The sequence below is a fragment of the Phyllopteryx taeniolatus genome, chromosome 11, assembly GCF_024500385.1.
Source record: "Phyllopteryx taeniolatus isolate TA_2022b chromosome 11, UOR_Ptae_1.2, whole genome shotgun sequence".
Lineage (NCBI taxonomy): Eukaryota > Metazoa > Chordata > Actinopteri > Syngnathiformes > Syngnathidae > Phyllopteryx > Phyllopteryx taeniolatus.
Window position 1 is genome coordinate 13,006,141 of NC_084512.1, and position 23,250 is coordinate 13,029,390.

At 41.4% G+C, this 23,250-nt stretch overlaps 2 protein-coding genes across 3 annotated transcripts; both read right to left on the reverse strand.

Annotated features, from left to right (window-relative positions):
- Positions 1 to 1,805: 1,805 nt before the first annotated feature.
- Positions 1,806 to 3,825, reverse strand: prr18 (proline rich 18). The gene has a single exon (XM_061789747.1). It carries the CDS (start codon positions 3,455 to 3,457, stop codon positions 2,732 to 2,734), a length of 726 nt encoding a protein of 241 aa, XP_061645731.1. The 5' UTR covers positions 3,458 to 3,825; the 3' UTR covers positions 1,806 to 2,731.
- A 1,346-nt stretch (positions 3,826 to 5,171) lies between these two features.
- Positions 5,172 to 22,916, reverse strand: sft2d1 (SFT2 domain containing 1). Of its 2 annotated transcripts, XM_061789749.1 has the most exons (9): positions 22,656 to 22,916; positions 21,664 to 21,750; positions 19,042 to 19,124; positions 17,920 to 18,001; positions 15,628 to 15,663; positions 15,485 to 15,543; positions 8,293 to 8,322; positions 6,264 to 6,350; positions 5,172 to 5,569 (listed from the first exon to the last, which is right to left on the reverse strand). In XM_061789749.1, the coding sequence occupies exons 1-8, from the start codon at positions 22,719 to 22,721 to the stop codon at positions 6,311 to 6,313; spliced, it is 483 nt and encodes a 160-aa protein (XP_061645733.1). In that variant the 5' UTR covers positions 22,722 to 22,916; the 3' UTR covers positions 5,172 to 5,569; positions 6,264 to 6,310. The 2 variants fall into 2 exon arrangements, with proteins under 2 accessions (XP_061645733.1, XP_061645732.1); XM_061789748.1 differs by having other exon boundaries at positions 5,172 to 6,350; positions 22,656 to 22,915.
- Positions 22,917 to 23,250: the final 334 nt, after the last annotated feature.

Consider the following 23,250-nt stretch of genomic DNA (forward strand, 5'->3'; position numbering starts at 1 on the left):
TTTCAAATCAACGAGTCATCAAGAATACAAGACATCAGAGTAATGAATTAAGTAATTCATTTAAAATTTGCAAGTATATTGTGGTAGCAGTGAGACACATGCTGTTTAATACTGGGCCAATAAATAGTTCATTAAAAACATAAATACCAACATTTTTGAATATTCATTTAACAGTCTAAGCAAATTAAATTGAATGTAAATATATTTTATAAAATACATTTTAACTCGTAACCATTTTTCTAAGTTCACCATGCATGGCTGTTTTATTGCAATTGCTCGGTGTAATTCAATGACACCTAGTCTATGTAATCCATTTTTAACCACCAAATCTTTAGAAAACCTTACCTGAATAAATCTAGGCTGTTTTGCCTATGTGAGATTATCTCAGTGAATGACATTATTACGCCAAGCTGACCTCGGGCAGCTTTTGGCTGAAGCATGTATTTGTTACTTAATTCATAACGGGATTTATTCATTTGAATAACTCCAACAGCCAGTGCTTAGCACCGCTTGAAGCTCCACATTTTCTCCCTATGTACCTTGATCGTCGTGCCTTCCTGCAGCACCGTAGGAACGACAGTGTACACTACGGTACAGCGACTCCAGCTTATCATAAAAGCCTCATTTTGTGTTGTGGTTTAACCTGAGGTGTTTCACAAAGTTTGGTGTATTGCCACATTGTCACAAACCGCATCTTGGCTGTTTGGAGCTGAAATAGCTCCACACATGACATGACTCCTCCTTATGCTCTGCCATATTGCTGCATAGTCCGACAGAGACAAGTGACTGACTGAGTAGCGTGGGCGTGCTGTTACGCTTACGCATTACACACTTAACCAAGCAGAAGAAAAAGTAGCTTGCGCCAACTGCGTCTCATTTAGAAAAGATCAAAATCATTTAGGATCCTTTTTTCCCCTTTTGATGATACACTGTACAATATTACCACTCGAATGACTGGAGTATCAAAAGTATTGATATTTTGAATTGAAAATCGATTTTAGCGCATAAAGAGCTAGTAGTGGAGTTATCACTATTTCACAATTGATCCACACATCACTAGTTGGAAGGGTGATGTTTTTTTTCATCCATCCATCCATCCGCCCACTCGAGAGCTAATGACGCTGTTTTCACCTCCAGCAAAGGCAACGAACAGCACAACTACAAGCCCCCATGCAGACAGCAATGAATACTGGTGTTGTGAGAAAAGGCAGGCTGTGAGGCCTATAAACAAGGCCAATTGAAACAGCACAATAGCAAAGGATTACACAACTTTGGGTCACCGAGTCAGATGATAATATCGTCAGCAGGGGCATTACAGAGGGCCCAGATAAGTCTTGGTACGACTGTGCTCAGCCATGATCTCAGCCTGCTGCGTGCTATAAATGCATGCACTGGCGTGTGTCTGTACAGTCTGACGTCTACAGTAGCTGGACGATTCATCTATCATTCTGTTCGTTCGCCGCATGTAAATCCACAGGACTGGAAGAAAAAAATAATATGGGTTGACTAGTGGTTAGCACATCCCGCTAACAGTTCTGAAGTTGGGGGCGCTCAATTAAGAATGGCACTGCCCTTCATCCGTGAATCAAAGAGTAACACCTGAAACAAATACAGATAATTGACACTTTTCTTCCTATTTTGGCCTTGACTGAAATCTAGTGACATACAGTTTACTTATTGGTCATTACACAATTGGCAATAAATCGAATGCACAGGGTGTTGTATTTGCAATCTCATATTGAATGAACTATTTTCCCACAATAAGAGTCTAGTACTAGTAAAATAAAAAGGACCATACTCGTTAGTCCATGATTAAAAACGGCACAAATATGTATTTTAATGTAAAGAAAAATTATCCACAGCTATACCATAATAAAAGAACTACCATTATATTCATGGTAAGCCGACCTAGTTGGGCTTGAATAATAAATACCTTTGCATTACCTTTCTGGAAATACACGTCAGTATAGAGAAAAAGAGAAATCTCAAGACACTGCTTCGTGGTGAGGTGCATTGTTTACTTGTGTAATACAAAAAGTCGAGGCAATTTTCCGATGGAGCTCCAGTACCTGGCCCCTACAGTACACTGGTCAACCCTGCTTAGCAGGAAATCTAAGAGGCTTTGTACGCTAATGCCCAAATGGCCTCAGGTAGCTACGATGGCAACAAAGAGCCTCTGATATCCGACAAAAGTCAAAGTGACTGTAAATCAACATCATCGAACATAAAGAGGCACAATCAAGTTCAGATTTAGAAGCTGTGTGGATAGTGCAAAGCCTTCACTTGAAATGGCACAGCTTTATCAATGTTCAGGTACAAATAGGATTCAACACTGTACATCAGAAAATAGAAGCCTCTTATTTGATGGGAAATAAAAGAAGACAGTTGAGTTTGGTTTTAGCAGAGCATAAAACCTCATAGTTGACGTGTATTGTTCTCTCACACAAAGAGCTTCGTTTGCGCAAATGCTTGCATTAATCCACAGGAGGCGCTTGACTGGAAAAAAAAACCCCAAAAAAACTGCACGTGCAAAGTCACTTAATTCAAACGTCCATCAGTTCCTCAAAAAGGCATGATAAGCTTGAAATGCAACTCTTTCGAGTCATTCTGGGAAGTATTCCATCTTCCACAGGTACCATTTCCTTGCACATGGACATAAACACAACCTGAAGACTTCGGCTTTCACACTAATTAATAAGAGTCATTTGACTACATGGCTTGAGTCCAACCATTAGCAGCAGCCCTTAAGGTGCGGTAGTGCCGAAAGTTTGTCGACTTTTCCCAAAGCTGCAGCACTTTCCACCCCCTTGAGCCACTCTTTACACTTCCTCATCACAGTCTCGTCCACGTCTCCGTCCTCCTCCTCGTATTCCACATCGTCATATTTGTGCTGCTCGTTCAAAAGTGAGATTTTAACGATGGCCGTGATGTCCTGCTCCGCCTCCTCCACTTTGGTCCCCTGCGCGCCCTTGGAGCTCCCGTGCGCCGTTTTTTTGGACGGGAACACGCGCCTGTTCCGGAAGTCCCCAGAAGCGCAGCATTTCTGCTGCTTCGCCAGCATCTGCTTCTCCAGATTTCTCTTCTGAATGACAAGGATGGCCTCTGGGGTGAGGCTGAGCGTGAACTGGATCTCCTTCTTGGTTGCGTCCCCTTTGCCCGCAGGCTGCCTACCGGAGTCGGCGGAACAGGAGCGCCTCACTGCCGCGGTTGAGTCCTGAGGTTTGGTCGAGGTCAGCCACGAGCATTTTCCCTGCACCTCCTGCTTCTCCGCCGACGGGGTTTTACTCTTCTCTTGCTGTGTCCTGCGCCCCAAATTCCTTAAATTCGCTGCCGTCCAAGATGAGGTCTGCTTCTCCTTCCCGGATTCCCGCTTGTCGCCACTGGCTTTCTTCTTGCTAAATAGATCCCTTGCAGGAGAGGGGATCTTCTGCTGGAGATTGATGGGTGGGAAAGGCATCTTCAGGATGTAAAACGCGATTCAAAAATGTGCACAAAGTGCTTCAACGTGCAAAGCGACGACCGGCACTCTACGGGCATCATCCAGAATGAGTGCACCTGCTGTCCACACGGGTGAGCGTGGAATTCCGCTGTGAACACTCACGTCCCACGCCTTTATGGTGGCAGAAGCGAGGAGGCGGGGTCAGGAGAAACGCCAACAAAGACACGGAGAGGAGGCGCTGATGTCATAAAGCTATTAACTTCCGATGAGAGACACCCCACACGCAACAAAATATGAATCATACAAGCTCAAGTGGCGGCACGGTGGCCGACTGGTTAGAGCGTCAGCCTCACAGTTCTGAGGTGCGGGGTACAATCCCCGTCCCCGCCTGTGTGGAGTTTGCATGTTCTCCCCGTGCCTGCGTGGGTTTTCTCCGGGCACTCCGGTTTCCTCCCACATCCCAAAAACATGCATTAATTGGAGACTCTAAATTGCCCGTAGGCATGACTGTGAGTGCGAATGGGTGTTTGTTTCTATGTGCCCTGCGATTGGCTGGCAACCAGTTCAGGGTGTACCCCGCCTCCTGCCCGATGACAGCTGGGATAGGCTCCAGCACGCCCGCGACCCTAGTGAGGAGAAGCGGCTCAGAAAATGGATGGATGGACAAGCTCAAGTGCTCTTGTGAGTGGGGTCTGCCTTATTTCTGGTGCTGTCACGAGCCATCATATTACATTAAAGAGCTTATAGTACTACCGGCCAAACGTTTGTACACATTTATTCTGGTTTTCAAAACTATATATTTGGGAATTACTGATCCTGGTCTCACCATGCGTTGATCAGAGATGTTATTTAAGGTTTTGGTGGACTTCCGACGATTTGTAGATTTCAAATCTCTATAAATTTGGGAATGGCTGATGGGTTACTGTTTGATTTCCCTTGGAAGGTGTACCTTATGTTGCGGCCTGTTATATAGGTCCCCTGCCAGGCTGTCCTTGAACTAACAAAACATGTCAGTCACACATTTGATTGGAACCCTTCAGTCAGTCAATACAAGCTGAAATGTCAATTTACTGATACAAATCGATGGTCCATTGTGGCACTATCGAGCGTGCAGCCTATGGGGAAAAACACAGAAGGTAATGTATAAACATTGATTTCGCTTCCTCACATATTTCACCACTTTTACCCTGACAATCCTAAAATGGATTCAAAGTGAGTTTAGATGCATCTGTGTAAGTGTAAAAGGACATATTTAATTTCATATTTCAGACATCATTTATTAAACAGTGATCATTTATTTTTACAATCTGCATATTTTTAAATCATCATTAAAAGATAACAGATAAGCAGATTTACATTGTTTCAGTGTACAGATAATCACATTACAAATAAGACTAAGAAAAGACAAAGTATATATAATTGCAATAATACTTCATGATTTTGATGTCAAAAACAGTTATTGCTGTTTTATACCACATTCCTCTTTATTTAGCACAAAGCTTTCATGTTAGAGGCTGGCACTGCCTGGGATTCTACTTTTTTTTTTTTAAACCTCTGGATTTAACATACTTCTGCAGGGAAACAGTTGGGACACTGTCAGACTGCAGAGGTCAGGAAAAATCTGCCACAGCCTCAAACCTTTAATTCAAACATGGCGGTTAAAGAAAACTAATCCAAACAAAACAAAAAAACAAATGGGCGTTCCTTAATTCTACGGCATTATTAGATCCTCGGATTACATCAAGAGGGTATGCTTCAGAGGGATTTGCTTGTTATTTAACAAATTACTTGAACAAGTTGTACTGAAGAGAGACTTTGTCCATAATCCTTCTTTGCAGAAGCCTAATGAAACAATGAGGAATTGCAATGCAGTTGTTTGGTTCATGTTGGCACTGTGGCTTGTTCAAATAAAGCAAACAAACAAAAAAAATGCTTTAAAATCATGTATTCAGTACAAGACAAACACAGGTCTGTGTTTTACACAAAAGCACATGCCTTCTCATCACCATAATGTGAACCTCTGTACCTCAAATGGGGCGTAGCTAAGGTAATGAATCTTCCGGTACAGGTTGTCATGACAACTCAATTCTCAAAGGCTATGATGCCATCATGCCGAAGCATACGGGGATCCTGTTGGAAGTTATATTGGGTTATTAGGTCATGCCAAAACCACATTGCTCAGAAAAGCGTAATTAACTAGGTCATTGTTGTGTCTGGCAGAAGATCAAATTTAAAAACACTCAATTTTAATGTAATTTGCTGGGTGGGGGAGGGGGCTTGTGTACACATAGGCTACCAACATCTGCTACTATTTTTACACTGTTTAACTGGAAAAGATCAAGAGCTATGGAAATCAACATGCCAGTGCAGAATCACTGAAGCAGTGCATCAAATGCCCAAGGGTAAATAATGTTATTTCTATTAAAACATAGCGGGCAGCTGCTCATATAAAGACAAAAGGGAAAATGTATTTTGGCAGCATTGCAAATGTGCTTATTTGAATAGTTATGAAAGACTGTTTAAGACATAAATAGTATAGTAGTATTTAAGGATGGATTTTGCAATGCGCTTATGTCATAAATTACAATGCACAGCAAAGTTAAATTACTTTATGAGCACTCAAAACAGCATTAACCAATCTGAAATATCTGTCAAATCTTTAAATATATTACGCATTAAATGCACTCATATCATAAAATACAGAAGAAAAATCTGACGAAAGTAATAGACCTTCAGTTAAATCAAAAGGCCACAGGAAGCTATAGTACAAAACAAAAATGGAAACAAGCGACAACTATATATTGTACAGTTACTGTTCTCTCACTTGCATATAAGGACCAGTATTCTCATGAAAGTGTGGACTCCAGAACCCTAACTCAGACAGGTAGTGAAGCATTTCATCACAGCATCTCTGTAGTGGGAGGGAAATAGAAAAAGGTCTAATTAGAACAAACAGACAAATACATTTTATAATGACACAATATATTGAGAGACCCATGTGCTTTGATGGATATGGACCATATCAACCCAAAAATTATCCAGGGATGAATGGACCGACATCCCAGGGGACAAAATGCGATCATGCATATGAAATGAAAAGTGACAAAAAGCACTTCCAGCCCCTCTTACTATAATTTGGGTGGGGCTTCTCATAAATAAGTGACTGTGTTATGGCGGGGAAGCTCCACATGTTCCCGGTGATGGCAGGGCCCCCCTTTTACCAGGTGCTTCGTGTTGAGCAATGATGCAAGAGGAGTCATTGCCATGGCAACCACAAACCATTACCATCTCCGTTCCCCTCACCACATTCTGTTCTTGCTTTGAGTGTTGCTATGCAGACTTTGCCTGCAGCCACAGTTACATTTCAGTGGAGGAGGTGTGCCCGTCAAGGTTAAAAGGAGAAGGTATAGGGGGTGGGTGGGGAAATCATAGCCTGGCTTAGGGGGAGGGGAGGTCAGTGTGCAAGAAAGGAGCTCCTTCTGAAGCCTCGGCTATGGACACCAGAATCCTTTGTTTGTTTGTTATTTTGTGTTTTTTTTAAACAACCTCAGGTTGGTTTTTAGTTTCTCTGGCTGTTATTTTTTGCATTACCTGACAGCTCCATGAATAAATATGACACCGCTGAGACCGGCCCCCATTACTGATGAAAATGCAGACCAATGTTAGCCTCAAAGCACTGTGGGAAGTGCACATAAGGGCATGTTTATGCACCTCACCTATTTTAGGTGATCTTATAAGCAAGCAGTCAAGTAAAATACATTAAAGGATCAAGTCCTCTTGTAATGTGGCCTAAATTCAGTTTGAGCGTCGTATAAATGTAGATAACCTCCTAAACATCTGCACGAAAATGGTTTAAGAAGCTGGTAAATTAAGTATATTGATGTGATGACAAAATATTTAAGAGAGTAAAATTAAGAAGTAAATGAGCATTACAATGTCAACAAGAGGCAGTCAAACTTTTGTCCTCAGGAATTTGGTTTGTAGAAGGGCAGCATGCAAGACTGTCTTTGTTTTGTTGTCAGCATTTGGGTTGGGGGCAGGGGGACTATCGGGAGGGTTATAGTAGGTGTCTCAGCTGTTGGGATGGATTATAGGGTCACCAAAACACACACAGCAGCACTCAAGCTTTGGTGGGAGGTGGGGTCCTCTCTCCATATTAGACATAATCCTGGCTACATCTGGATTGGCAAAACAACATCACACCTCATGCTTATGCTTGCAGGGTGGCAATATGGAGCAATATGACAGGTGAACTAAGCAGTAATGTCTGTCTTAACAATCAGTACTCGGGGATTCAAGGTATTTAGACTCTTAATTATTCACTACTTTGTGATGATCTAAAATGGGGGCGATAGGCTCATCTGATTATGAGATTGAGAATTAATATTCATTTTGAGTATTCGTGTCCATCTAATGAAAATGTTCCTTGGAGCCTCTCCCCTTCGAGGGATAAATAATCACAGGGACGCCAGACAACATTGGGGAGGGGGTGGTTGGGTGTTGAGGTAAGGCTGGCTGAAACAGCATTATTGTATTGAAAAAAAAAATCATTTTGATAGTACGACAAAAGCAAACATCAGAATGCTACAAAGTGCATGTGAAATAACATTCATCAATTTGTTTGACTAAGTGGGGTGAATGAGTGTTGGAGGGAGGGAGGAGGATTAGTGTCAAATGGGAAAAGCAAACAGTGGGATGTTTAAAAGTAAATAAAAACATGTTTTTCAGTGGCCTTACTGAGAATTCTCTCTTGCGTCATTTGCTCAGAGATTAAGGATAAAAATCATCAAGTGACAACAGCAACAGTTTTTTCAGCACACTTTCAAAGCCGACATTTATCATGATTGTCTTACCTGGCAAATGGAATGTAGGAGATGCTATACCTAAAAGACAAAACACACCGAACGGCATGTTTAAAAAAAAAGAAAAGAAAAAGAAAAAAAAAGAGATCATATAGTAAGCGAATGTTTAAAAATTGCTACTGCATCTAGATGACAATTTCTATTAAAAAATGTCCTTTACACACATTACCCCTCAGCAGAATTTGACATTTAATTGTGTACTTGATTTAACTAGGTGTGTGGGGGGTTTGCTTAGGATAAAAAGGACACACGGAGAAAAAAAAAAAAAAAGTAATTTAAACTCAATTGGAGAATCTGTAATGTAACAAGGGATTAACAGAATAATTACCGTGAGTTAACAAGACTCCAATCTTTGTGCTGATGAAAAGATTTCAAAACAAAGACTAAAGACATTAACCCATTATAGCTTTGGCTAAAGAGAGTCTAGTTAAGAGCTCCATCATTAACAAGCTAATATATCTGAAATATGAGAGGAATCTGCAGCAGTTGAATGATTAATAGCTGTACCTAACTCATTACATTGAACTATCCGTTAACAGAAAACTTAGGTGTAAGAATTAAGGGTTTTACAACAATTACAACCTGTGTACTAGTGTGTCTGCAAATACAGTAAAATAACAGTCAAGTAACAAAATTGGTTAAGTACACATTTCCCCAAAGTGTGGCATATTTGTCCTCCAGCAAAGACTGTATCTAGTATACACACAGTCACACTCTGTTTAGGGTCATGTGATCCTGTCTTAGGTTTACAGCATTCAGCCTGTGTCTGAACTTTGCCCAATCCGGTGTGTGGGTCAGTGGCCATGTCTTATTTCAGAACTGCTTTCACCCAGATGGCTTCAGCTCCCGCGTGGGCGTGTACTCTACCACAGTGTCTGTTCGGAATCAGCCTGTGATGTGTGACTGGTGGTTTCCCTGGTGATGCCTTTGAGAACGCAGGCAAGAGCGGAAGTGAATAATCCGTACGTAGATAAAATAGCGGGTCGTTGCGACGCTGACAGTCATGCTGACAAAACGCTTTCTTCTTCCACCCACAGAGTTGCCCAGGGGCTTTCACTGACATCCTTTGTCCACATTGTGCAAATATGTTCATTAATGCTCATGCAAGCAAATACATGCTCCTATCCACATCACTCACAGGATTTTACGTGTATTGCCAAGCTAGACCTTCACCTCAGTGACCCTCAAGTAGTCAAAAGTATGAATGGTCACTCCTGAATAGTCTGAGTGCTATCTCAGTAAGTTTGAGTTAAAGACTGATGCAAAGGTCTATTTGTTTTGTGAGTGTATAATAATAACAATACAAGTGTTACGGTACATGGTCAGAGTAAGAATAACTGCATATTTCTGCTATCTATCTCCAAATGTTGTGTTCGCCCCAACCACCAGAAGACTAACAAAATTACAAACTCACAACTTGCTGAAATTTTGAGATGCATGCTTTTTCACAGACAGCAAGTCAGACAGTCAGTACAACTCACATTTATTTGAAAATTGATCAGACATCTTTGGATTCAAGCACACTGTTGTGTAAGGCTTCAGTGTCCAAATTGTAATCATAATCAGTTCATCCTAGAGTCCAAGTGGACTTTAAAGCCAAATTTTATATTGAGGCATTTCTAAGAATCATGATCACAGCAGTGAGATTTGTAATTTTTTTTATAGAGGTCGATAGTTTTGACCAAATGTGTACATTGGTTTAATTAAAAGTCTTCAACCGAAGGATTTATTTCTCTATACAGTACTTTGAATTCGCCATGATTACAGTGAGTGGTTTTATTTCGTTTACTTCAATTAAACTGTGGTTAACAACTTTTTGACAGTTAAATATCCTTTTAAACGTTAAAAATGTTAAAAAGTGTGATATATGAGGTAGACCAGCAAGTCAGTGTTAAAAGTAAACAGAAACATTGGAGCAACAAAATCCCTGACTGTTGAGGTGAGGTATATTTAACAGTGATGATGACAGCGGTACAGAGGCTGGCAAAGACTGTCCTGTGTATGTACAGCACAGATAGTGTAAACAAAAACATGCCCATCTTTCACCTGCCAGGACCACATACTGTCTCAGTGAGCCTAAAATAGTGAGCTTAAAGTAGGTCCATGCTGAGTCAAGTACCACATGGCCAAAACCATGCTGACCTACCTGGCAAATCATCAGGCAAGACTCCGAATTCCACCTTCGGGAATTAGTTTGAGTTTCTCTGCAGATTGCGCTATATCTGGATAAGATAACGTAACAGCTACTTGATAACCATACTGATAATTGACTGACACTTTACAAAGTACCCACTTACTGATATATCCACACAATCGATGTAAAGCACAATTATCAGCAGTAAGATTGAATCAGCAAACGTTGCTTTAAAAAAAATTAAAAGAATACATTTAAAAAAACACAAAACAGATTCAACTTGATTCTTAGACACATAGCGTAATTATCGTCCTGCTGCTAATGCAGCCCTATGGGGGGCACAACCCAGTGCAAACTGTAGGCCGGTCCCAAGCCCGGATAAATATAGACGGTTGCGTCAGGAAGGGCATCCGCTTAAAACTTTGCCAAACAAATATGAGCATTCATCTAAAGAATTCCATACCGGATCGGTCATGGCCCGGGTTAACAACATCCGCCCCCGGCACCGTTAACCTGCAGGCCGCCAGTAGAAATTCAGCTACTGTGGGTCGAAGACAAAGGAGAGGTGGAAAGTGGTTCTTAGGCAGAAAGAGAGGAGGAAAGCACAGAGCCTAGAATTGAATGTTGGGACTATGACAGGAAAAGCTTGGGAGTTGGTTGACATGATGATTAGGAGAAAGGTTGATATATATTGTCCAGGAGACCAGGTGGAAAGGCGTGATTGGTGTCGATTGTAATGGACATGTTGGTGAAGGAAACAGGGGAGATGAAGAAGTGATGGGTAAGTTCGGCATCCAGGAAAGGAACTTGGAGGGACAGATGGTGGTAGACTTTGCAAAAAGGATGGAAATGGCTGTAGTGAACACTTTTTTCCAGAAGAGGCAGGAACATAGGGTGACCTACAAGAGCGGCGGTACAAGCATGCAGGTGGATTACATCTTGTGTAGACTATGTAATCTGAAGGTGGTTACCAACTGTAAGGTACTGGTAGGGGAGAGTGTGGCTAGACAGCATAGGATGGTGATGTGTAAGATGACTGGTGGTGGGGAGAAAGATTAAGAAGACAAAGGCAGAGCAGAGAACTATGTGGTGGAAGCTGAGAAAGGAAAATTGTTATACGGCTTTTCGAGAAGAGGTGAGACAGGCTCTTGGTGGCCAGGAGGAGCTTCCAGAAGACTGGACTAATACAGACAAGGTGATCTGAGAGACAGGCAAGAGAGTACTTGGTGTATCCTCTGGTGAGGAGACTTGGTGGTGGAACCTCACAGTACAGAAAATCATACAAGGAAAGAGGTTAGCTAAGAAGAAGTGGGACACTGAGAGGACCGAGGAGAGGCGAAAGGAATACATTGAAATGCGACGTAGGGCAAAGGCAAAACAAGAGGCATATGATGACATGTATGCCAGGTTGGAGACTAAAGAAGGAGAAAAAGATCTATACAGGTTGGGTAGACAGAGGGACAGAGATGGGAAGGATGTGCAGCAGGTTAGGGTGATTAAGGATAGAGATGGAAATGTGTTGACTGGTGCCAGTAGTGTGCTGGACAGATGGAAAGAATACTTTGAGGAGTTGATGAATGAGGAAAATGAGAGAAGGAAGAGAAGAAGAGGCAAGTGTGGTGGACCAGGAAGTGGCAATGATTAGTAAGGTGGAACATAGAAAGGCATTAAAGAGGCTGAAAAACAGAAAGGCAGTTGGTCCTGATGACATTCCTGTGGAGGTATGGAAGCATAGAGGAGAGGTGGCTGTGGAGTTTTTGACCAGCTTGTTCAACTGAATTCTAGCGGGTGAGAAGATGCCTGAGGAATGGAGGAAAAGTGTGCTGGTGCCCATTTTTAAGAACAAGTGAACTGTGGGAACTATAGAGGAATAAAGTTGAGGAGCCACACAATGAAGTTATGGGAAAGAGTAGTGGAGGCTAGACTCAGGACAGAAGTGAGTATTTGCGAGCAACAGGATTGTTTCATGCCTAGAAAGAGTACCACAGATGCATTATTTGCCTTGAGGATGTTGATGGATAAGTACAGAGAATGGCAGAAGGAGCTACATTGTGTCTTTGTGGATCTAGAGAAAGCTTATGACAGAGTACCCAGAGAGGAACTGTGGTACTGCATACGGAAATCTGGAGTGGCAGAGAAGTATGTTAGAATAATACAGGACATGTACGAGCAGAACAGTGGTGAGGTGTGCTGTAGGTGTGACAGAGGAATTTAAGGTGGAGGTGGGACTGCATCAGGGATTAGCCCTGAGCCCCTTCCTGTTTGTAGTGGTGATGGATAGGCTGACAGATGAGGTTAGACTGGAATCCCCATGTACCATGATCTTTACAGATGACTGTGATCTGCAGTGAAAGCAGGGAGCAGGTGGAGGAACAGTTAGAAAGATGGAGGCATGCACTTGAAAGGAGAGGATTGAAGATTAGGCGAAGTAAAACAGAATTACGTGCATGAATGAGAGGGGCGGAGGGGGAAGAGTGAGGCTACAGGGAGAAGAGATAGCAAGGGTGGAGACTTTAAATAATTGGGGTCAACAGTCCCGAGCAATGGTGAGCAAGTGAAGAAACGGGTCCAAGCAGGTTGGAACGGGTGGAGGAAGGTGTCAGGTGTGTTATTTGACAGAAGAGTCTCTTCTAGGATGAAGGGCAAAGTTTATACGACAGCCATGAGGTACGGATTAGAGACAGTGGCATTGAAGAGGCAACAGGAAGCAGAGCTGGAGGTGGCGGAAATGATGTTGAGGTTCGGTCTAGGAGTGACCAGGTTGAATAAAATTAGAAATGAGCTCATCAGAGGGACGGGCCAAGGTTAGATGTTTTGGAGACAAAGTTAGAGAGAGCAGACACATCCAGAGGAGAGATAGTGAGTATATTGGTAGAAGGGTGATGAGGATGAAGCTGCCAGGCAAGAGAGCGAGAGGAAGACCAAAGAGAAGGTTGATGGATGTTGTGAGGGACGACATGAGGGCTGGTGGTGTTAGAGAGGAGGATGCAGGAGATAGGTTTAAATGGAAAAGGATGACACGCTGTAGCGACACCTGAAGGCCTGTTTATAATCCCGCCGCGCCCGCATTGCATCACGTGACCGACGCATTGGGCCGCGTCCATTTTAGTCACATGCTGTGATGACGTACTCAGGGTTCCCCTTGGTTCTACATACCATCTAAGACGCCGCCTTCTTGATCGATTTTGCAGCATAATTAAACCTATTATCTGGTCATCTAAGTCCATTTGTTCTAGCAGACACTGTTCCATGGTCGCCATTGTTGTTGCTTTGTTCCTTGTTCCGGAAAGTAAAGTAAAAACGGCTACCGGAAATGGCCAAAAAATGCAGAGGAAACTCCACCCTGTAGTGTCCTAGCCAATACCAGCCGTAGAGACACCCCCGACTTGGAGGAGAACTTCAGTACATTTTTAAAACTGCGCGTGTGGGTTGCGCTCGTGTATAAAGGCAAACTGCGTGCGGGATAGCCGCAGTGACGTCAGCGCAGTCGCCGCCCGCACGAGTATAAAGAAGCTTTAACGGTACAAGCCGAAAGGAAAAGATTGTCATGCTGCTAAGCAAGCACTGCCACTAACTGCTGCCCAACAGTTAGTGACCGCGCTTGCAACGTTAAGCAGACCATCTTAAAATTGGTTATATTTATTATTAAACTACCTGATGGAGGCCTTGATAAAAGTACGGTTTTATGCAAATTATGCAAAAAGGAGTTTGCATACCACCGAAGCGCTTCAACCGTGCGGTACCATAGAAATTAAGAATAGGTAGATATGACATTCCCTTTTGAGCTGCGTGCCAAAGGCGATGCTCAGTTAATGGGGGCAAAATGTTTGCAATGTTTGTGGACAGCACGAAAATGAAAATAAGAGGAATGCATCCACATAGTGCTCAATATGGTTGCACACAATGCTCTTGCACTTTTTTTCAAACGTTCTGTATAATAGGTCAAGCTTTGACACTAACAAAAAAGTAAACCTTGTGAAAATCAATTGAGAAATGAAGAAGTTTGATATATTTTAAAAGTGCAATTGCATTGCCTTTGATGGGAACACTGCCCCCACCAACTTTGCAGCCACATAGGCATGTTGCTTAGCCCAGGATGCTACAGCGTGCTGGCGTATCCATTATTGAATTTATATCTCCAGCCGGGACCATTTAAATACAAAGCATGTTGCAGCGATCACAGAAACTGCCTGCGCAGTTTTCGCCAACAGTCCTGGTACGAGTTTGAACAAGAGTTGTCGGCAAACCAAACTCGAACAAGTGAATGGGTTTAGGATCAAAACTATTAAGTCAGCATCGGACAAATTCACAAATTAGGCTGTAGACACTTGTTAGTGGTAGAAGATAAAGGGCTAGAATATGTGCATACGGGGAGCCGTGGCCCAATGGTTAAGCTCATCGCCTGCCACTGTGGGGGAACTAGGTTCAAGACTCCGGCCGGACCATCCAGCAACTTCTCCCGGAGTGTCCTTGAACAAGACACTGATACCTTGAACTGCTCCTTGGCCGCTTAAGTTGCCCCCTGCTCCAGTGTGTTCCACTAACAAGTGTGTGTGTTCACTGTGTTGGGTAAAATGCAGAGAACAAATTTCGTGTGCATGTTCATGACAAAGATGCATCTATTCTATGCAAAACAGCAAATGTAATCGAACATTTCAACTGCCATTTAAAGAATGGTTCCAAAATGCCATTTAACATTAGGTCTGTTTAATTTTGGCCAGGGATATTTTCCATTTGTTATTCTACTGTTTTGTATTGAAATGCAATTCTAAGCTCCCCCCAGAGTTAACAATATTCACATCTGTGTCTATTATTTGATTCAGTCACCCATTAAAATGCATTTGAATTTTAAAAAGAAAGCGTTTTAGGACAAATATTGTTATACAATTTGAAATGTGATTAATCAAGATTAATTACAAAGCTTCTAAGTAATTAGATTTATTTTTAAATCAAGTCCCACCCTATAGATTTTCCTAGTTATGCTATAATCTGATGAACTTTAAAAAAAATACTACACTGATGGCAGTACCACTGGTTGTCCATACTTACCACGTCATCGCTAGAAACTGGAGAATACAAAAAATGATGGCCAGTCCCTTTTTTTCCCACTGTAAAAAACGTAAATGTGTATTTTAAACACCGTCAAGATCCATCAAAAACAATCAAGCCTTTTTTGTATGTTGTCAACTTACCCAAAACACTGCACATAGTGTTAAGACGAGGCAGAGCTGTTGGGGAAGTGAAAGAGATGTTATCAGTCTATCTTAAACACTGTCATTAACTTGATAAAGTCTACTAGTTCTCAAAAAATGTTTCAACAGGCTTAAAACTTTGAAAAAGAAATAACTGCCTAACCTTAATCCTTTAAGCATGCATGTGTACTGAGCGCATATTGTATTTAAATGAATTAAGACCTCATGAAAACAAAGTGCAACCAAGCTCATTCTTTTTTTTTGTTTCTAAAGACAAATATGTTTTAAATAGGGCTGCACGATATTTTGTTTGAGCATCGTCATCGTGATGTACATGTGCGCAATAGTCACATCGCATCGCAATGTCCGCTGCTATGTTGGTGTAGTGTACTGTAATATACAGTAAATCAACTGTAATATTAAAGTGACCAGCAGAGGGATTCAGAATGAAATTACTTAGGCAGACACCCTGCAGCTGCACAAGGTGCGTTCAGGGACACTGCGTAAATGGGAGTGAATATGTTCTTTTGTAATACAGTACATAATTGTAAAAATTTATTACTATGAAATTTTTTTCTATCCGAATGGTTTAGTTAAAACACTGTACAATCACATTGTCAATATGGAATTTATTTTGTTTTGTAATATTAGATAAATTACTTTAATATAGTCAGCCAGAGCTGCGGGGAATGCAAAGTTACCCATGTCCTTTCACCACCGTTCCTGTCATACTGTGTTGTGTGTTTTTGTTCGCACATTGAGGACTACAGTCCTATTTTTGTTTTAATTGCTAATTTAAAAAACAAAAACACCATTAAAGTTCATCATGTTTTTGAGACTGTAGGGTGAAAGCTGCAGCTTGCTACTTGTGTGTACTGAAAGGGTGGCAACAATGGGGAAATTAAATGCCAGTATTTTGAGAGTAACACCCCGTCAGCAACATATAATGTTGAGAGAGAAAAAAAAAAAAAAAAAAAAAAAAAGAACTATGAACTACTTAATTTTTGGACTTCTGAACTTAGTTAAAAATTTTGGATTATGAACTATGACTTGAACTAGTTTATTTTTGGTATTGTGACCTGAACTTTGAAGTAGTTCATGTAGAAAATGAATTTTGCCAACACTGATCCTGTATTATTTCACATCGCAAATATATCGCAGGATTTAAAAAAATAAATTAAAAAATCGCGTAATTTTTTCCAATATTGTGTAGCCCTAGTTTGAAGTGCTGCAAACATCCATCCATCCATTTTCTACACTGCTTATCCTCACTAGGGTTGATAGTACTGAGGTATAGCTCGAGTCTTTTTATTCCTCTTTTGGCCGGATTGTTGGGACGGGACTTAAAAGTAGCCCCGTGATGTCAGCGGGCCGGGGTGTATACCTTATAGTATGAGGCCCTCCCCCACTATATAAACACCAAGCGCCCTTATTCCATACAATGGCCATTCGGCGGAATTGCCACTTCCTCATTCATTTAACTTGACCAATTACTACCAGTATAACGTGCAATTGCCCAAAAAACACATATTCCCTTAAATGTTATGTTATTTGGGCTATAATCGCTATGCCTTCTGGCCCCATGAGCGTTGCATTGTGAGGCAGGGGCGAACCAGACAGTATCCGTCACTCCTTGCCAGAGGTTAGAGAAGCAGCCGAGGGTCCGGCACAACGGCGTCAGCACCCTCATCCACACGTGTTGCAGGGCGAAGAGGCGTTGGGGTGCGGGGTTAGGGGGGTTTAAAAAAAAAAAATATATAATAATAATTCATCTGGCTGTGGCTAAGATCATCGCCTGCCACCGTCGGGTAACTAGGTTGAAGACCCCAACCGGACCATCCACCAACATCTCCCGGAGTAACGGTTGTGGTGTCCTTGAGCAAGACACTGATACCCCAAACTGCTCCGACCAAGTGTGTGTCAATTAACGACCCACTGAATTTCAACAGAGACAAAGGGGTGGCCGCCCCAGAATGCATCTCTGCAGTCTGTGTGAGCATCTCTCCCAGCTTAGGAGGAGTCGTGAGAGGAGGCATGTCTTTGATTGACAGCTGAAAGTTCCAGAGAGGTGGGATTTTGAGAGCATTTAGTGATGCCCACAGCATCTGGAAGCTGAATGTCTCAATTTTTGACCATTTTGAAGCCTGATTTCACTTACTTATTTTTTTATCTATTCATTCATTGTCCAGCTTGTTAACACGACTCTTCTCTGTGATGTCTCAAATTGGCAAGAATTATTTAGATCTGTTTGGTTGCACTTTAAGCAAGGTGTGCCAGTAATAATTATCTTACCAGCATAACGATGGTCGCTATAAGTCGTGTTGGCTCAAACATGCGCTTTAACTGCTTGAGTGGTCCCATAAGGAAGCAGGTGCTATAGAGGACGAGAAAGGTTGATTATATCATATCCTAAAGAATCAATTGAAAGTTAATGGTTAAATTCATTCATGATGTTTCATGGAGGAAAAACTAAGTATAAAATGCCAATTTCAGAAAGCATCATTCATGCATTTATAGAGACGATTCCAAATGTGGCCACTGGCCACCATGACAATATATCAATATTTAAAACCCAATGCCGGGAGAACAGATTCAAAGCTTTCTTCCTGATGCTTCAATGACGTCAGTGAATGTAATCTGACAGAAACTTCCCTCACTGACGAAGCACAGCTGTGTACTCAGCTCAGCTGTGAGTGGGAGGATGATGCCTGTGGAGCGTCACGTCTATTAGATTAGACTCTGTAGGAGCTCAGTTGACGTTTAGAAGGCTGATAATAGAAAAGCACCCCAAATACACATTACACTGCATTGAGCTCAGCAAAATCAAGCAGCTGAATTGTGCATATATTGTACAGTATATACTGTTGGTAAAACTCACTTATGAACGTAATATCTAGTAATACTGTGATGGAAATAATGTCACCATATGCTACAGCAATGGATGCCATAATTTTGTTATATCCCTCATTAACGCATCCCCATCATGACCTAATCTTCACTCCAACGGTTACATGATGAAATAGTCATGTATAATAAGAAGAAAGTTCAAATTCATTTGTATGGCTCTGTCTTCTTTGGTAAAATGGGCTATGACCTACTTTCCTGAAGTGTAAATTTCATGAACATACGATGCGAAAAACAATGACATTTGCTGTCCGTGTTTGGCTTTGAACCTGACTTAACTTGTTTGAAGAACTCAAAGCATTCTCTCATCTATTGGTTAGAGCTACTTAAAAAAATAGTAGAGTGGAATATGACCACTTCAACAGTGACAACTGAAAAAAATTCAAATATCATTTCCCTGGTTTCCAATGTTGGTGGTGGAAAACTATACAGTCCAAGTAATTCCAAATGGCCACAAGGTGCAGCAATATTATTTGTTAGTCTCGCTATTTCTCTATGATTAAGCCTTACCTGGCAAGAGCTGCGATATTGCCCAATGTGTAGAAAACAGCAAAGAGTTTGATTCCATTTGGAAGGAACAGCAGTGCTGATCCCTAAATTGCAAACAATAATTAATTTCTGTTAGCGATAGAAAACAATTTAAATCACAACTTAGAGGTGATCACTGACATTCACAAGCATTCATAGATCAAACCAAAATTAAAGCTTGCAACTATATCGTTACTGTACTGCCCTGGTTATATATTAAAGGGATATTTTATAGTTCTTCAGTGCTAGTTCCAAAGAGGAATGACATGCACACGGTATTTATGTGCTCATATAGCCTCAAATAGTGGCCTGCACTGCACTGAAAGGCTATGTTCACACTGCAGGTCAATTCAGATTTTTTGCGACATGCATCTAATGTTTTTCATGTCAATGTGAACAGTACAATCCAGATTTTTTTATAATTCGACCCAGGCTTCTTTGATATGTGGATATACAGTAAATTGGATATGAATCTATTGTGAGTGCACTATGGAAGCGCAGGTCATGCTCATCCGACTTGTACGTCATCAAAAGACGACAAAATTCACAATTGTTTGACAAAACAGACTCGTGACAAAAGCAACGGTGGACGAAGGATAACAAAACAGTCAGTGGCGAAAAGAAGACTTAGAAGAATTATTCGATTCAGAAAATGTTGGCTCTGGTTGCACGAAATCCTTGAAACTGCCATAAATATGTCATGACAAGACCTATACGAGGGGCCATATTTACTTGCATAAACACGGCGCCTCGTGTTTGTGCGCATGCACAATGTGACCTGTTTTGTGTGCATGCGCGTGACGTCACTGACTTGTTCCATCCACAGAAGTCGACTACTAGGCCACTCAGTAGAGCTGGCCCAAAAAAAATTAGCACCATTATTTTTTTCATATTGTTCAATCTTAATTATCAAATTATTTTTTTTTACATTGTTTCTGAACTTTTTTTAAATACCCAGTTTTAAACAAACAATCTGTACTGAAAACTAAAGAAGCTAGAGAGTAATTCGACCTTCTTTCAAGGCCTTTTTTTAACAACACAAACACAGTACTTAAAACAGTAATCCCAACATGATATGAGCACACTAACCACCCATTCATCCATTTTCCGTACAGCTTATCCTCACTATGCTGGCGCCCATTCCAGCTCACTCTAGGCGAGAGGTGGAGCACACCCTGAACTAGTCCCCAGCCAATTGCAGAGCACATATAAACAAACAGGCGCACGGTGGTCGACTGCTTAGCACATCTGCCTCACAGTTCTGAGGACCTGGGTTCAAATGCCGGCCCCGCCTGTGTGAAGCTGGCATGTTTTCCCCGTGCCTGCGTGGGTTTTCTCCGGCCACTCCGGTTTCCTCCCACATCCCAAAAACATGCATGGTAGGTTCAGTTCAGGATGTACCCCGCCTCTCGCCTGAAGATTGATGATTTCATGTCACAGTCAGGAAAAAGTGTCTTTTCATACACTCAATGACTGTATCTGCTGTTCCTGCTGTGTATACCTTGGCCTCTTAGGGGCAGTGTGATGCGATGCATGCAGCGTACAAGCTGCTGTATGAAGGTAGCGACGTTAGCTTTGTTAGCATTGGTTATCGTCTTTAGGCTAACCCAAATTTGTGCGCAATTATCCAGGCAGGTGGTGCTGGTTGCACTTTCTCCATCCATCATCGCATCATTGTCTTGGACAGATTGTTGTCTATACGTAGGTGGTGGCCCGACACAGCAGCGTACTGGCTCTGGGCCACCGTTATGTCGGACCCTGCACTGAGCTTGATGGGAAATTTCTTGCGATCTCTAATCGCAATGATATAATCGCCCACTGCTGACAACTACATAAAAAGATCAGATTTAACAAAAAATCCAAATTGGGTATCATGCCCTGCAGTGTGATCGTACCATAATAGATGCTGTGCCTCAATTGGTTGGTGGTTGTCCACTTAACTCAGCGCCTCTCCCCAAATAGAACTTTACTGTTGCCACGTTTCTACATAACTGTATAGCAGAGATCAGTATACAGTATAGAGTGACAAAAAAACAGCATAACACCTTGCAATTTACAAAGAGGAATAAAATACAAATAAATCAGGGTCTCACATTTTAATTTGCTGCGGGATAAGTTTCTAGGGAGAAGGCGAAAGACAACTACTGTTCTATTTATTATTAAAATTTGCAAAGGTACTGCTGTCTAAAAATTTATCATGGTCTCTAAATTAATCCCTTACTTGAAATGTGCTTCCCCCTGGGACCAATTAAAAAAAGAGTCATCTACAAACATCATCTTCATGTTGACATATACTGCATATGTAACCTAATGACAAGAGCACAATTATGAATTCATTTATTACAAAAATAGGCCATTTGCCAAGAAATTGTGCATAAATTGATTATAAACTGGCTTTGAGCATTTTACATGGACAATTGGCTACAGAATAAAAATTCACTTACAATGCATTTTGGGACTTGACCCCAAGATCTAGGACATTAACTACAAACACACAAGACCTCCTCTTTCCATACCATTACACTTTTGTACTGCATCCCCAGGATAAATGTGAATATACACCAGACAGCTAATGAAATATGAAAGCAAGGCGGCAGCACTCACAAGTATTGAGCACAAGATGCCTGAGGCAAAGCATATGACGAACCATTTCACCCTGGTGCTGTAGCTGAGCGAGGTGGCATCGAGGACCTAGTGAGAACAATGGGAGGATGTCACAAGACAAGCTCAAGTCACCCACAGAGGGTCTCGCACATTTCCTGATGAAGTTTTACACATGTTGCCATTTGCCAATATCATAAAAGACACCATGCTCAGCTGACTCACAGGATATTATACAACACAATTTACTAGACTCTGCAAAAGATGAAGTATGCAAAATGGTGTGGAGATGTGTACGTCCCAATTTAGACACAGTGTTATTTACAGGATATATTAGAACGTTTGTGTCTTCCCAATCAGATAACAGATAACTGCATTAACCAACTGTTTGTCACATGATGAACTCGAGGATGAACAACTGTTCCAAATACACTGCTTAGTTGACAAGAGGGGGACTTTCTGGAACAAATTAAGGTACCATTTGTTCTATCCTCAGTTTGGCCTCCCTGGCTCTCTAAGACCATTGTCAATGACTTAAACTGAACTCCACATCTGAATTGGGACACAACCACATAATCCAAAATGACTTTTACTGCAAGCACCAACAAGAAACTGTCGTGTAAAAAAAAGTGCAATGTCAGAATCTTACCTTAATTTATCCTCCTTCGAATAGCATGTAACAAGTATGAATATACGCATATTATAACATTTCAATATTAACAACATCACACGGTTTAGGAAAGAAAAAAAACTAGGGCAAGTTTGGAGAACGGTAAACGCCATTGGCTGAACTTACACACTTCTGTACATACCAAAGCAACAGTTGACATTATGACAACATTTGATACCATAGAGAATATAATGGATAATATCAATTACTGGCAGAACACTATACGCTATTTAGTACTGTAAAAGCAAAGCTAGGTCGAACACTTGATACAGTTGGCAGTTAGCTTTAGCATCGTATGCTACCGTTTAAAAGCATTATGTTCTACCTGCGACGTGAGACCGAGCTCTTCGTTCTCCTCTCGGCCGTTTAGCACACGACGAAGCTTATCCATGGTCTCAGAAAGATAACAAATTAATTTGAAGTCGGTGTAATAAAATCCCAATTTCTATAATTACTTCTGTACATTTGGATAATATTGTTAGAAGTGAGAGCACTCGATACTTCCTGACTTCCTCGATTCGTCCTATTCTTACAAACTGACTTGAGGTCAATACGATGCAGAGAGTTAGGTTGCTCGTGAGTGTGTAATTTCGGAAAAACTGATTGCAGATCAGCCAAAATCAACCCATGGAGGCAACTTCCTCCTCTCCACTCTTCCACTTCCTGTGAATTGTCCACACGAATTGTTTGAAATGTAACGTTGTATTTTGTGTTGTTTTGATAATGCCAATCTTGATTTTATGTTCTTGTGGTTGTAGCATTGTTTTTATTTATATATAGAATTAAATAAAATGATTTACTTAAGGCTTAGTTACACTGTAGCTCTAGACAGGTATTACTTGTCCAGCGCTTTCTGCTTGTGTTAGCCTTTGTTTTGTCTCCCCCTAATGTACAAAGGCGGCGGCACAATTTAAAATGCA